The following is a 15,000-nucleotide window of genomic DNA, read 5'->3' as shown; positions in this document are numbered from 1 at the left end:
ATATATATATATATATATTATATATATATATATATATATATATATATATATGTTTATTTTTATATATTATATATATATATATATATATATATATATATATATATATATATATATATATACATATATATATATATATATAGTACATACATATTCATAAACATATAAGAATGAACTGATAGACTATTCCATTTTAGTATAATGAACTATGAACACTTTGGTTTATTACATCAAGTGCAACCATGTTATCAGATGGAAATATCTGGTAATGTTAAAAGTGTTCCCACAGCTTTAACAATGAAGTGTGTTTACAGTACTTGGTCTTGCTTTGAGGAAAGTATATTGACACAAAAGAAACAGAAAAGACAATTAACTTTTTTTAACCAGTCATTAATAATGAATATTAGTGAAACTGATATGCAAAATCTCACTTTTTTTTTTTTTTATTATGAAGACATATCCTCTGCTGAACACATAAGAACTCTTAGAAAGGATGATAATTGCAAAACAGGTGGATTATATGAGTAAGAGCTATGATTCATATGAGTAAGAACTAGTTGAAAATCCTTAGTATGCAAAAATCTGGAATCCGAAAGGAATATTGTTGATGGGGGAAAAATATCCAAAAGCTGTCGACTAAACCAAAAGATAATCTTACAGGATTTTGAAAAAAAAAAAAAAAAAGCATCAGGTGAGCTTTATTATGTCGTCACAGCTACCGCTAGAAACTGAGAAATTGGCAGTATCAACTAGTTTGAAATACTATGATAACTCAAACAAATATGTGGTTTCCACAATGAAATATAAGAGAAAATAAAGAGTCGGCACACTGATTACTTTTATCATCATGCCTTTAAAATACAAGTCAGAATTTTGAAGACGTCATACTGAATAGTCAACATTTAACAACCAAAAGTTTTAAAAAATGACTGAGATAGAAGGCAGCACATCAAGATGAAACTCTTAAGATAATATACAAAAAAATAAATTACTTTGTCATAAATACACAAATTTACACAGTGTACAATGACACTTAAAAGCAAATGTCATGTCTATGTTCACTATTAGGAAAGATTACCTATATGAAAAATTCAAGCAGTAATAAATGTTACTATACTAAAGGACTGAAGTTGTGAATTCTCTCACTGAAAACATTAACATTTGTCCCCGTGTCCACATACTAATAACATCTAAGTCCATTAAATAATTGAGCAGTGGTTATGGTCCCAGTAACCAATGGATAACTATTAAGAAAAAAAAAAAACATGAACAAATCTAACATTTTTGGAAACAGCGAACCAATACGTGTCATTACATTTAGCATAATCCTTGTGTTTCATTTTTTACAATGTTGCATAACTTTTTTCTTATTTCAATAGCATCTATAAGGTAGGAATTTGATTTTCTGAGACTGCAGAAGAGTAGCAGCTACTATATTTTTTAAATCATAGCAAGTTAGGTATGTTACTATTCAACTGAAATTGCAAGCAATGTTCTACAATACAAATACAGGTCTTGTAACTTCAGGCCCTTCATCAATTGTGATTCCAGCAACATGGGTCAAAATATAACAAACTAATTTGCATATGTATAATCTTAATTATGACTTGCTAAACAACCCTAATCTCCGGGATTTCACCGTGGGTACCTCCTCCACAACCTGCAACACAACAGAAACCATAATCAATATCAAGATATTACTGAAAGAAAGAAGATAAAAGAGAAACAGAAAGAAAGAGAAGGAAAAATAAAATACTTAGGACCTCCTATCCGTAGCTATTTCATTGTCCTCCAAAAATAAACATTTTCCAAGTTACAAGTTCAAGAGATTTCCTTCACGCTCACACATACCTTTATGAGGTTATCTACTCCCGTAAGAAAGCCTTCTTCGTGGTTACCGAGGACCCAGGGTTCTCTGTGGGTAATGCTGACACCCTCTGGAACGGCTACGGTTTTGGCAAAGTCTATCATCCACACACCCGCCTTTTCATCATCGTAGATAATTAAGATGCTGCTTCCAATCACCTGGGGAGGTCAGTTACATACAAGTTAGTGTCTTGTTACAGTCATGAGAGAATATACACGTTAGCATCTTGTTACACATTGGCACTCTATGCTCCATATGTAAAGGTAAATGCAGTACATTTAATATATTCCACTGGTAAAATTAAATAAATAAATGTACATATAATTGTATATATGAACCAGGTCATATAAATCTGTATGCATACATATTTAAAATTTCATATGTCTGAGATTGTAATTCTATCATTTGTATGTGGCTGGTGTGTGTGTGTGTGTGTGTGTGTGTGTGTGTGTGTGTGTGTGTGTGTGTGTGTGTGTGTGTGTGTGTGTGTGTGTGTGTGTGTGTGTGTGTGTGTGTGTGTGGTGTTGTGTGTGTGTGTGTGTGTGTGTGTGTGTGTGTGTGTGTGTGTGTGTGTGTGTGTGTGTGTGTGTGTGTGTGTGTGTGTGTGTGTGTGTGTGTGTGTGTGTGTGTGTGTGTGTGTTGTGTGTGTGCAAAGGTGTACATGCATACGAGCGTGTGTGAATGGAAATGCCCATTCAATCACAAACACACACACAAATTTATCCAACCGTGTGTCTGGGTTGTGGTTATACAATATGAAATCAAATCAATAAATTACCTCATGCTTTTGGAAATAAGGTGATTTGGCGAATGTATCTCTAAGATGATGAAGACGTGACAAAACCTGACGCTTGGTACTCTCTCGGCTCTTAAGAAACCCACCCATGGTACTAACAACATCTTCACGACTGCGGACTGTCTTAAGTTCCGTAACAGCATCACTACCAGTCATCTATGAAACAAAATAAAATAACATCAGTAATGAAGTATAACAATTATGAACTAGATCTACCTGAGTTTCATCACAAATCTTTGCATGAACCAAGTTATAATGGCAATCATTTCCAATGGAAATTTCATACTATTATCATACTTGATGCAACTCGAACACTTCTTGTAATTACCAATAATTATTAGTAATTATTAGAAATCACTGGTTCAGATAAGATAATCACTCAATAAGAACTCAAGACAGAATTAAAATTTCATCACATAATTTTTCATCTCCTTCTCACCTAGCAGCAAAAGTATAGACACTGTAATCTAATATTCATTTCATAAATCCTTCAAAGGCTGAGAACACTTGTGGCTGAACACTTGCAAGAAATTATAAGATTATACCAAAAGGAAAACATTTGGCTGTCAGTAATGACTATATTTGAGATGATTGCATAGGGTCTTTACTCTTCTACAAATTCACGCTGCGCCAACCTTTAAAGCTTCTATCCGGAACCCGAGTGAGCGCGAAGAACTCATGTTGTCGCGAAAGTCCATGTATCGCAACTTCGTCACTGCCTTTGCCTCGTGCTCCTCTGGGGTTGGAGCTGTAGGATCCACTTTAATCATCTGCCGAGAAAAAAAAAAAAAAAAAAATGAAGAGCCAAATAAATAACATGTAATAAACAGTCCAGCAAAAACTCCTGCACTCTAATTAGCATGTACCTAATCACCAAGTTTAAAGAATTTTAGAGTTTTAAAGTATAGAGTCATTTCATTTGCTTAAATAAGAGATAAAAAAGGAGGAGTTTTACCTTTTCGTAAAGGTCATGGCGAGCCTTGGTATTGGTCACTTCCGACTCCAGAAAGGTGCGTGTTCCCATCTTTATGTCCATCACTGATGGGTTGTGGAAGTTATATAATAGGTCTTGCATCTCAATAAAATCTGTGATAAGAAGTTAAGGAAAATACTTCTAATCTAGTTATTGGAAGCTACTATATGATCTCTCTCTCTCTCTCTCTCTCTCTCTCTCTCTCTCTCTCTCTCTCTCTCTCTCTCACACACACACACACACACACACACACACACACACACACACACACACACACACACACACACACACACTCTCTCTCTCTCTCTCTCTCTCTCTCTCTCTCTCTCTCTCTCTCTCTCTCTCTCTCTCCTTCTCCTTCTCCTTCATCTTCTCTCTCTCCTTCTCCTTCATCTTCTCTCCCTCCCCCCCCCTCTCCCTCTGTTCCTTCCCTGGGCGTTCAAAAGGATACATTCATCTTGATAGACGACCTCCCTGAAGAAGGTTGGCGTGAGCTCCCTGGCCGGGTCCTGCGCGAAGGCCTGGTAAGCGAGCGTCTCCACGGGCTCAGGTCCTCGCTTCTTCCAGATGGTTCCCGGGCCAGCTGGTGCCAGAGACCCCGGGTGACCTGATAACTGAACCCAGCTGTTGCGGCGGTTGTTGAGGAGGACTGAGGATGCAGGGGCTGTGAGGTTGAGCGCATTCTGGAAGATGGGTTCCTTGTTAGTGTCTGGCGAGCGGATTCAGGCACGCCCAAGTTAGTGGTATTCATCGATACCAATGGGTTTGTGCTTATCCCTATAACAATGTGAGAGATATTTCTACAATATTTAAGAGGCATGTGTAAAGCTAGAATTGACAGTGCCCGTGAGGTTGTAAAGTAATATCTAACTTTGTGGGGAAACATTATAATGCCCGTAAATGCCTAGAACAAATCTGTTTGAAATGCAGAGTAACCTGCAATAAAAGAGTAGAAAAAATCTAGTGTAGGCGATGACCACGAGAGGGATACTGACCAACGCCAGCTTCTGCAGCAGCGACATATCGGCCGTGTCCTCGGCACTGAGGCCGTCCTTCGTCAAGGACGACTCCGAGTCCTCGAGTGCCAGGTTGAGGTGGCCGTTGGCGCAGACCTCCTCGCGGTGGGCGGCATGGGGCTGCGACGGCGAGATGCTGCTACTGGACTTGGTGGAGGAGTTGGTGGACGAGGCCGAGGAGCTGGTGGCGGAGGCCTCGTCATCCTCGCTCGACTTCTTCTTCAGGAGGTTCTTCCTCCACCTTCTGGCCAGCGGAGCTCGCTTCGGCCGGTGGTTGTCCGGCTGGTGGTTGGGCTCCTCCTCCGGCGGCTTCTGGTGCTTCGCCAGCCGGAACCCCGCGGTGCCCCGGAGGAGTTCCTCGATCTCCGCTTTCCGCTCCCCCGCTACCTGTAGGGAGAAAGCAAATCCACGGTGAGTTCTTCCGCCTAAGACCTGTGCGATGCATGTTACAGCCTAATAGCTACTTAGGCACAGTGCCTCCAAGTCTCCCTCTTCTAGGCCTTTCCGCTCTCCCACTGCACACAAGAGGAACGATAATCACGGCTGTTGCGCTACGCCCTTATTTCTTCCCTCCAGCGCTCGCCCGCCGAACATGAGTCTTGACAAGTGTTTCTCTCTCCCCTAATACTACTCAACACTGTATGTTTTCTTACCGGCTATAAATAGCGTCGAAATCCTCATTAACGAGCAATGAATTCTATTTCCAAACGTGTTTACGTTACCGATACACGCCGTTACGTTAGCGACATATAATGCAAGTGAGTCACCGTTTCCCAAAATATCCCGCCGCAAAGGCGTCCCGGTAATCACAAGATGAACATGTGTCGAGGCAGGTGTGCGAGCATCGAAGGCGCGTAACTTTTCTCGGTAAATGGGATCCATGACGTCAAAGACACACCTGAATCTGTGTAACCACACCTGAGCACCCGCCCCTCCCCCATCCCCCTCACCTCGACCCCTCTCGCCACAGCCGCAACGAGCGAGTAAGGACCTCGTGAACTGTGGGGAAAACTCTTATAGTACGAGGGTGCGTTGCCCACAGATAGATAGGTAAATAGATAAATGACTGATATTAAACTCTTTTAAAGTAAAGCTGTGCTGAGGCAGCCACAGCCCTAACGGATGATCGAAGAGCAACGGCGGGGGTTGGGAGCGAGCGCGAAGGTCATCCCGAGATCCGTCTCCTGTTCCTCAGGTAACCCAATGTGACCTTGCCTTGCTTGGCTTGGCTTGGCATGGCATGGCATCGCTTGGTATGGTATGGTATGGCATGGCTTGGCTTGGCTTGGCTTACTTTGCTTTACCATAACTTGGCTTGGCTTGGCTTGGCTAACTTGCTTTACCTTGGTTAATATCGCCTTACCTTACCTTGCCTTGCCTTGTCTCACACGGATGTTCACAACAATCACCATCATAACCAATATCTCAAATGCCATTATTCAGCGCCACGATCACCACCCGCGTAACCGGATGTGATGTGATGTGATGTGATGTGGTGGCGCGTGTCGGGGCACGTGCGGAGGGCTGCTGTGTGTGTGTTTGCGCGAGGGCGGCGCTGATGAGCCGATGTTACAGATGATAACAGGAATTGCTAAGGGAGGCAGGGGGGGGGGTAAAGCACATGCACGGTCATTAACACTCTCGTAAATACACGCACACTCACACTCGCTCTCTCTCTCTCTCTCTCACGAACACACACACACATACAAACACAAACAAATAAACAAACATACAAACACAGACAAACAAACAAACACACACACACAATGCGGACGAACGAGAATGGTGCTTGTGACGTCAAAATTATGAATGTCGTAAGGCAAGCGGCGAGTTGTGTCTCCCGTCCTTTTAAACTTCCGTATTGACAGCTGCGGCTACGTCTCCACTAAGTCCTTCGCTGTTAAGATTACTGTTTAACTACATGTGTATAACTAATGCACACTTCAATATCAAGACCCGGAATTCGTTACAATACCCATAAATAAATTCTTAAAAAAAAACAAAAACAAAAAAAAAAAAACGCAGCAAATTAAAATACTACAAAGCTTCAAGATCAAAACAAAAACTAGAGAATGGAATGTAAAGTTAGTCCTGCGCTCACATAGTGTGTCCTGGAGAGGCATGAGTAAGTGCATCGTTTAGGAAATCATATTTTTTTTTTTAGACACACCCTTTGCGTCATGTTAAAAGGTCGTCAGAGGCACACCTGGATCTAAGGCAGGTTAGATTAGGTAATTGTTTCATTAAGAGAAATCAAACAAGTCATCGAATCGACCACCCGGATACATACACCTTTGCTGGGAGGTGGTGTGTCCGGCACTGTGATGATATCGAGAAACAAACAAACAAACAAACAAAAATATACGTCAAATCAAACACATTCCAGAATATTCAATGGACGCATTTCAGAAACAGTCGCACTAAAACCGTGCCCCCAAATGCCACACCGAACACGCACCAAATATAAAAGCGGAAGACCATAGGAAGACCAACGGATGCATTTTCGCGCCAACCAACCGTCGTTGTGTTTACAGGATGACTTCGCCGTGCGTGGAATGTGAATGGAAAGACAAACAGACGTAAAAAGGGCTGGATACGATCACAGCGATTGGAGACAAGACGCACGAGAGTAAGGCATCACACGGCATAACAATACAATGCTTATCTTGAATAAAAAAAGAAGCTTATGCCTCATGTTTATGTTTAGGTATACAGTAGGAAAAGATACACTTTTTTATTTCTTTTTCTTTCTTTCTCACCTCCTCTATTCCCTGTCTGTCTGCCTGTCTCTTTATCTCATACAAAGAAACAACTGTTGTGTAAATTTACATTAACACTATCTCGACAGGGACCGTAAAATAAAATCTAACCGAAACAGAAAATTCAAAGACAAAAGTAAATTTTCGGCGATGAAAGTACTAGTAAATACTGCAAATACAGTCAGTTATAATGATGAACCCAACAGCAACAAAATCAAGAAAATCTCTCTCTCTCTCTCTCTCTCTCTCTCTCTCTCTCTCTCTCTCTCTCTCTCTCTCTCTCTCTCTCTCTCCTACACTTTTCATTCCCGTTCCATCGCTCCCACCTCATTTCTCCCTCTCGCTCTCTTTCACCTCCTCCTTCCTTATCTCTCATCCTCTATCCCCCTTTCCTTTCTCTCGCTTCCCCCCTTCCCCTCTCCCACCCACCCTCCCACTCCCACCCCTACCCCCTCCCTCCGTCTCCTTGTTCCCCTTCCCTTCGTATGGAAAATATGGCAACTGGACACCTGGTCTTATTCTATTTTTTTTATCTTATTCAATTTTAAGTTGCTCATTGCACACCTGGGTGATTCATATACAACCATTTGTTGAAAAGGGCATACACATTCTGTAGACTAGGTTGCGGCACTCTTGTGTTATTAGAAATAGACACAGTAATTGCATGTTATAAAGTAATATATACATATATACATATGTATATATCTATATATACATACATATCCATATTAATTGTAAAGTAAATCATAGTTGAAAGTTCAATTCAAATATTTTGTACACCTTAGTTCTCGGGGAACAGTGACACATTTTCTATATAGCCCCCCCCCCTCTCTTTCTCTTTTTCTGTCTTTTTTCTTTCTCTTTCTATCTCTCTTCTAATTCCACTCCCCGACCTTCCCTCCTTCTCCCTTACCCTTCCACCCTCCCCTCTCCCTCTTCCCTCCTGTCTCCCTCCCACCCTTCCCTTTCCTATTTCCCTCCCTCCCTCCCCCACCCTCTCCCCTTTCCCTCCCCTCCCTCTCTCCTTTATCCCCCTCTCCCTCCCCTCACTTTCCCGAGCCCAACCGGATACGTATGGGTTTCGGGCGGCGCTGGGAACTCCGCATTTCAACATTGCGGGTCCACCGAGCAGGGCAGGAAGCAACATGGTATGACAGGGTATCTGAGTCAGCGTGTGTGGACGTATGCCTATGGGAGGAGGGAAGGGCAAGGGGAAGGGGAGGTGGAGAGGAGGGGGAACGGGAGGGGGAAATTAAGAGGGGTAGGGGGACTAGAAGGGTTTCTAGAGTCCCCCCTCTCCCCCTTACAACCCTCCCCCACACCCCCACCCTATCAGAGGTATCATCAAATCGATGAGGGTAATTTGTAAAGAGATCGTCTGGTTGTTTATGTTCCCTGTTGTTATCGTGAATGGCGCTGTTATCAGCATTATTGTCGTTGGCTTCCTAATCACATAATCATTACCAATGGCGTCATTATTGCTATTCTTACTATTACTGATAACAATAGCAATTGTTATCACTTTTCTTATCTCTGTTATCATCATGATTACTATTGACTCTGTTCTTATTACGGTTTCCTTCAATTGCAACTATCATCATCACCATTATCACAATCATCGCACTATTCCGTGACTGAATAACTGACACATTAATAAATTATTCAAATTGTTGTATCTGCTGATGTTTTTGTTATTGACTCTGATGCTCCTTCTATTAATTATAGCTATTAACATTTGTAGTTTAGTGACTGGCTCTGCTTTGAAATTACTATTATTATCCTCATTAACGTTTCAGTCAGGATAATGATATCATTTCGCTGTAATCATCATTATTTGCCGTTATCAATATGGTAACGACAGAGAAATCATCGTAATTATCTAAAGGATCATAATTATATTGGGTATCATTACCATTATCTGTTAACATAACATTGTCATTCTATTAATGTTACCGTAATTATCAATATGATGATTAGTAATAATACCACAATAATTAACCAGCAACAACAATGTATATATAAATATTTTCAACATGAAAATGCTAAACCTCATAATTATCAATCATGTTTACATTGCAAATATAAAGGAAGCATAATGAAATTTAAACCGATTGCCGCTAAACATTGAATTAAAACAACCGAGAAATTATTAATACGATCTTCATTACCATTTGGCGGTAATAACATCCTCCCCCTCTCTTTCTCTGCCTTCCCCTCTCTTTTTCCTTTTCCTTCTCTTCCTCTCTTTCTCCCCCCTTTTCCCTTTCCCTTTCTCCTTTTTCGGATCGCAAATTCGTGCAAACCCAGTTCTCGCTTCTTCTCCTCCTCCTCCTCGCCGTGCAGCGCGGCCCCTGACCGCCACGGCCGAGTGCTTTCCGCTGTCCACGGGAATCGCAACTTTCCTCGCGCAAGTTCACGGCCGAATCCCTCCGGCGGCGAGTACTTACTTGCAGGAGGAGCAGGAATCTCAGAAGCGCCAGATCCTGCGGCTCCTTGGTGTTGGCCATGGCCTCCGCCGCAGATCCTTCGGTCTCCTTCATCATCTGGGTGAGTGGCAGCTGTACGGATGCCTTCATGCTCGCTCTCGATCACTGTGGCACTACGGATTTCACTCTTGCACTATCACAGCACTGTAAGGCGGATTACGGTATCACTTTGGGGAGTACTGTTTCCTCGCTCGGTGTGCCAGAGCTATAATATCTCTTTGGTCATGTGCGTCCTCTGCTGCATGGACGGACACCCGCCTCGCTTGAGTGTCCTGCACCAGGCACGCGGTCCCACAGCCATACAGGGTTCGCTTCTCCTGCAGGAGGGCGATGCGGCGGCGCTCGTCCTCTCACGCCCGCCGAGCCCTTCCCTACACGACGTTCTCTCGCCCGGAGGAACGTTCACTTTCGTTCCGGGTCCCGAAGAAAATTCAGGTCAGCCGGAATCGGATTCGAACTTTCTATATTGGCGTTCACGCGTCTTCGTACGGCCGACTGGGTTTCTTCGTCACAGGAGGCGACAAGCACTTAATGAAGATTTGTGATGAAAATCCTCACTTCACTCGACCACGAATTAGTCTCAAGCGTCAAGATTCAGCGAAGCTTGAAATGCGAGGGCGATAGCCCGTGGAGTTGTAGCGTGTGTGTGTGGCCGACGGAGCGCGACACGTAGACGTCCTCTCGCACCGACGTTTCGCTCTCTACTAAACCTTCTCGGCGGATCGCACCCGAGACCCACGTTTCCCCACTCCGTTCTCACAGCCTTGGAGACGAGGGCTGAGGTGGGAGGGGGAGGGGGGGGGGAGCTCAGGTAAACCGTAACCTTATTGAGATTGATGCTGGTGATTGCGGACCTGGTGACTTGGGTATCCCTGGCGCCGCGCCTGTGTTAGCGGACGACGTTAGCGGACGACGAGGCGAGAGGACTCCTCCCGTGGAAGCGTCTTTCGTGGCATTGGGGCGAGCCTGGTCAGGTCATCAGTGCAGGTGACGTCACAGACGGACTCTGGGTGTTATGATAAGTTAATTCACCGAAAGAACCCGGACTTGCCACCACCACGCGCTGCCGACCTGGACGAGATGGTATCCGCCTGGCGACCACTCGACCGACGGCAGAATGGTGGTTCCAAGATCCTGCCGTAATAAATAATTCCCTGTCGAACCAAGTGGAGCCAACCTGTCGCCAGGGAAATGGTGTCACATCTGACCAAGGCCAATGTGGCTCAATGTCAGAATACTCTTCCTCGCTTCTGGAGCTGATACGACTGATCCGTTTATATCGGCGTTTTCTTCGCAAGGATCAAGCGTCGACATAAAAAACACTGAACCCCCCTTCAATCATATCAGAATGTTCATATGTGGAGTACCACTTGTTTGATCTAATGTCCAAAGCGCATAAGATTGACGTCAATACGGTATGATCTACGCACGAATATCAGAATATGAATGACACCTCATACCATCAAAGCGACCGCATTTAAACTCAACCATTCACACTGTATGTAAGTGCTGTCCCTATCCTAAAGGCTGCGTCCCCCCTCCGCGTCATCCCATTCTTACACAGGCCTTGCGTACAAGACATCTCGCCATTAACAAACAAACCTTAGAGGAAATCCCTCCTCCGTATAACCCTCCGCACAAAGAGATGTGAACACAGCGACCAACCCGAGTGACCTGGAAAGAACCCCCGCGACTACCAGGACGAGGGATACAACGCAGGAGAGAGAGACCGTTCGGTCTGTCCTTCGTCCGGAATGGTCATGCACGGCCTTACCTTGGCCGCGAGACTTTTGCCATGGCCTTCCACCTGCCGCAGACCCACAACAGAATCCAAAGTGGCGCTGGCACACACACACAAGGCGCGTCAAATGTCCCATTAAACGCCGCGAAGGTGAGAATGCGCTCCAGGGACAGGGTGGATACCGGTGCCGAGCCTGGCCGTGGGTACCAATCGCCGGGGCTTCGTGACCACTGAACTAATGCGTTGGCCCGACATAGCTGTCCTCCTCCTACCAAAGGGGGGGGGGGCTATTTACTATTTTCCTGACATGGGAAAATGTGACTAACTATCCTGGTAAGTTTCGGCTGTGTGTGTGTGTGTGTGTGTGTGTGTGTGTGTGTGTGTGTGTGTGTGTGTGTGTGTGTGTGTGTGTGTGTGTGTGTGTGTGTGTGTGTGTGTGTGTGTGTGTCGAATAAGTATAACAAACGTAAAGCAACAACAAAATGCGAATAACAGAAGTCGAAGTACAGGTAATACTAATAAAGATGGTGATGATGATAATATTTTTTTATTATGATAAGAATGATCAAAATTTTCATTGCTGTTATCATTATTATTATCATTAATATCATTATTAATGCCATCATGCTATCATTATTGTTACTATCATTATTGTTATCCATATTAGAATTACTGATATTACTAATAATTATCGATCTCATCATCACCCTCATTATTATTGCAATTATCATTATTGTTAATATTAACATCCTCACCATTATCATTATGATCATTACCATTGATATCATTTTGTCTTTATCATCATCATCATTATCATCATTATTATTATTACCATTATTACTATCACATTTAAACTAATATCTAAATTACCATAAAAAAATAAAAAGGAAATTGCAGATATTAACAAAAATGTCAAAAGATATACACTAATATTAAAAATAAATAATTAAAAATCACAAAAATAACATTAATAATCACTTTAGCCTAATCATCATGATGAGGAAAATGGGGACAATAATAATGAAAATAATGATAATCACTATGATGAATTGCCGGCTCAGAAAGCCTTGCAATACGTGAAGCTCAAGAATCTAAAGGATTTTAAAGAGGATAATTAGAATCTTACATAAGCACAGCTCGCGAGTCTAGTTTGGCTCTACGCAACAAGGTCACGTGATCACCGCAAGCATCGTCAGCCCTCCTTTTAAGCCTGGCGGAACTGCGTACTGGATTCTTCTTCGTAAAAGAGGTATTACCCGGTACTTGAAAAACAAAAAAAATCACACGGACCATTTCCGCTCGGAACCGTACGGGAAACCGAGCCGATAGTTTCCAGAAACAGTTCCACAAGTGACGAGAGCAACATACGTCATCGGCCGGCGTCCATGTCGCTCCTGCCAAGGCCACGCGCGGGGATTTCCCTCGACGCCTCGCCTCTTCCTTCTCATGCCCGATTGCCCATAACCCCGGAATACCCATACCCTCCCTATCCATATCAGCCTCGGTTTGTTCAACTGGTGTGCACCTTCATTGGAATACCCAAGCTCCATCCCTATGTGATGCTGTTCTGACTAAGCTCCGGAATAACCCTACCCCCCCTACCATGCTGAGCTCCGGAATAACCCTACCCCCTGTCATGCTGTTTTCTGCTGGCTTATCCCTGCCCTGGCATACCCTTACCCCTATCCCTACCATGCTATGTCCTGCTAGCCTGTCCTTGCCTCTACTCCTGCTCCCGCCCCGGTACCTGCTAGGGTCTCTACGTCCTTCTCTTCTCCTTTTCCAAGTCCATAAGTAGCCTTAATTCCGACCATAATCTTGCTAGCTTGCTCCTGCCTACCTGTCCCTATAGGTGCTTCCTACCCTTGGCCCTGAGCCTTCTCCGAAAGACCCCTACCGCCGCTGCCATGACATACTCTTCTGACCTGCTCATTGCCCATTTCCCAAGAGGTCCTGATCTTCCTTCCCTTTCTATTCCTATTTTTATTCTTCACCTTGATTAAGACTGAGGAAATGTTGCATAAGCTTATTTTCCTTCTCCCTTTCCCTCTCTTCGTCTTATTTCAAATACTCTTAAAACGCTTATTGTCAAATCCTAAGCCTCTTATGCATGGCCATGAACTCCGTCTAATTCATCACTCGTCTTAGATCAGCAGTTTTTTTCATGTTCTTTAATCGAGTAAACTAACTTCGTTTTTCTTACACGGCCGATCTGCTCTCTCTCTCTCTCTCTCTCTCTCTCTCTCTCTCTCTCTCTCTCTCTCTCTCTCTCTCTCTCTCTCTCTCTCTCTCTCTCTCTCTCTCTCTCTCTCTCCCTTCGCTGAAAAACACTGCAGTCAGTCCGCCGGTTGCTTGCACTTGGCGCGCTACTGCCTTCGGTTCGCTTGTACTCGAGGACACCAGTACCTCGTCGAAATTTCTGTTTTCAATGCTGATGATTATGATTTATCCTTTTGTTATCTATGTTGTCACTGTTGTTTCGTTGCTGATTTTCCGTTGCCTTCTTGCTGTTGTTTTTTTTTTACTGTTAGTTATCTTGTTAGTTATTCATTATTATCAAAATAATTAATGTCATTTTTTAGAGAGCAAAATCTAGGACTGTCAGTAAACGCGAGGCATAATTGCTCCTCGACGGCTATTCCTGAATGATTAAAGCAACGTCTTATGAACAAGAGGAAGTGAACAGCAACGACAACAATAACAAGAAACGAAGTAACATATTTGAGTGAACATCATAAACGGATAAAAAGAGATAAAAAATCTATTACACTGAGACATTGAGATCTCCAGGTTCGTCTTTCTTCTCGGAACTTCACTTTCTCATCATTGTTGATCGTCTTTGCTACGTCTCTTTGCCCTTGCTCGTCCCTTCTTGAAACAAGGCGGTTAACCAACGACTGTTGCACGCAAGAGCGATCCTTTCCGGGAAGGTCTGGAATAAGGAAGGGGAAGGGGGAGGGGAAGGGGGAGGGGGAAGAGGGAAGGGAAAGGAGAGGGGAGAGGGGAGAGGGAAGGGGAGGGGGTAGGGAGAGGGAAGTGGAAGGGGGAGAGGGAAGGGAAAGGAGAGGGGAAGGAGAAGGGAGGGGGAAGGGGTAGAGGGAGGGGTGGGGAAAAAGGAGAAGGAGGAAAGGGAGGTGAAGGGGGAAAAAATAACAATAACAAAAAGGAGGAGGAGATGGAATAAAATATGAAGGAGTTTGAAGAAGAAGAAGGAGGAGGATTACCGGAAAGAAGTTACCATGCGTAATAACTAATTACTTCTCTGACGTTGACCAACCAGTCGACAGGAAGCCCGAGTCACCTACCTAGGCGACTACCTCGTGGAAGTTCTCAGTAGGTGACGCTGATTCATGACAACATTTGAG

The 15,000-nt window shown here is 43.7% G+C and overlaps 1 protein-coding gene across 6 annotated transcripts in view; it reads right to left on the bottom strand.

Moving 5' to 3' along the window:
* IP3K1 (inositol-trisphosphate 3-kinase-like protein) overlaps positions 1 to 15,000 on the bottom strand; it is a 122,768-nt gene that overhangs the window by 912 nt on the left and 106,856 nt on the right. For 5 of the 6 annotated variants that reach the window (XM_043017740.2, XM_086548829.1, XM_043017741.2 and 2 more), the window contains 7 exons: positions 4,629 to 5,036; positions 4,085 to 4,316; positions 3,616 to 3,746; positions 3,296 to 3,430; positions 2,643 to 2,816; positions 1,849 to 2,022; positions 1 to 1,657 (listed from right to left, as the gene is read on the bottom strand). The exon at positions 1 to 1,657 is cut by the window's left edge and continues 912 nt beyond it. In XM_043017740.2, the coding sequence (XP_042873674.1) occupies positions 1,598 to 1,657; positions 1,849 to 2,022; positions 2,643 to 2,816; positions 3,296 to 3,430; positions 3,616 to 3,746; positions 4,085 to 4,316; positions 4,629 to 5,036 (1,314 nt within the window). In that variant the 3' untranslated portion in view covers positions 1 to 1,597. Of the gene's footprint in view, positions 1,658 to 1,848; positions 2,023 to 2,642; positions 2,817 to 3,295; positions 3,431 to 3,615; positions 3,747 to 4,084; positions 4,317 to 4,628; positions 5,037 to 9,855; positions 10,814 to 15,000 lie in introns of those variants that run through there. The other variant, XM_043017739.2, reaches the window with a different exon arrangement.

Source organism: Penaeus japonicus, unplaced genomic scaffold, assembly GCF_977035675.1.
Source record: "Penaeus japonicus unplaced genomic scaffold, GWHDUDI00000001_assembly GWHDUDI00000021, whole genome shotgun sequence".
Lineage (NCBI taxonomy): Eukaryota > Metazoa > Arthropoda > Malacostraca > Decapoda > Penaeidae > Penaeus > Penaeus japonicus.
Note: the sequence above shows the minus strand (reverse complement) of the source record. Positions and strands in the feature narration are given on the sequence as shown.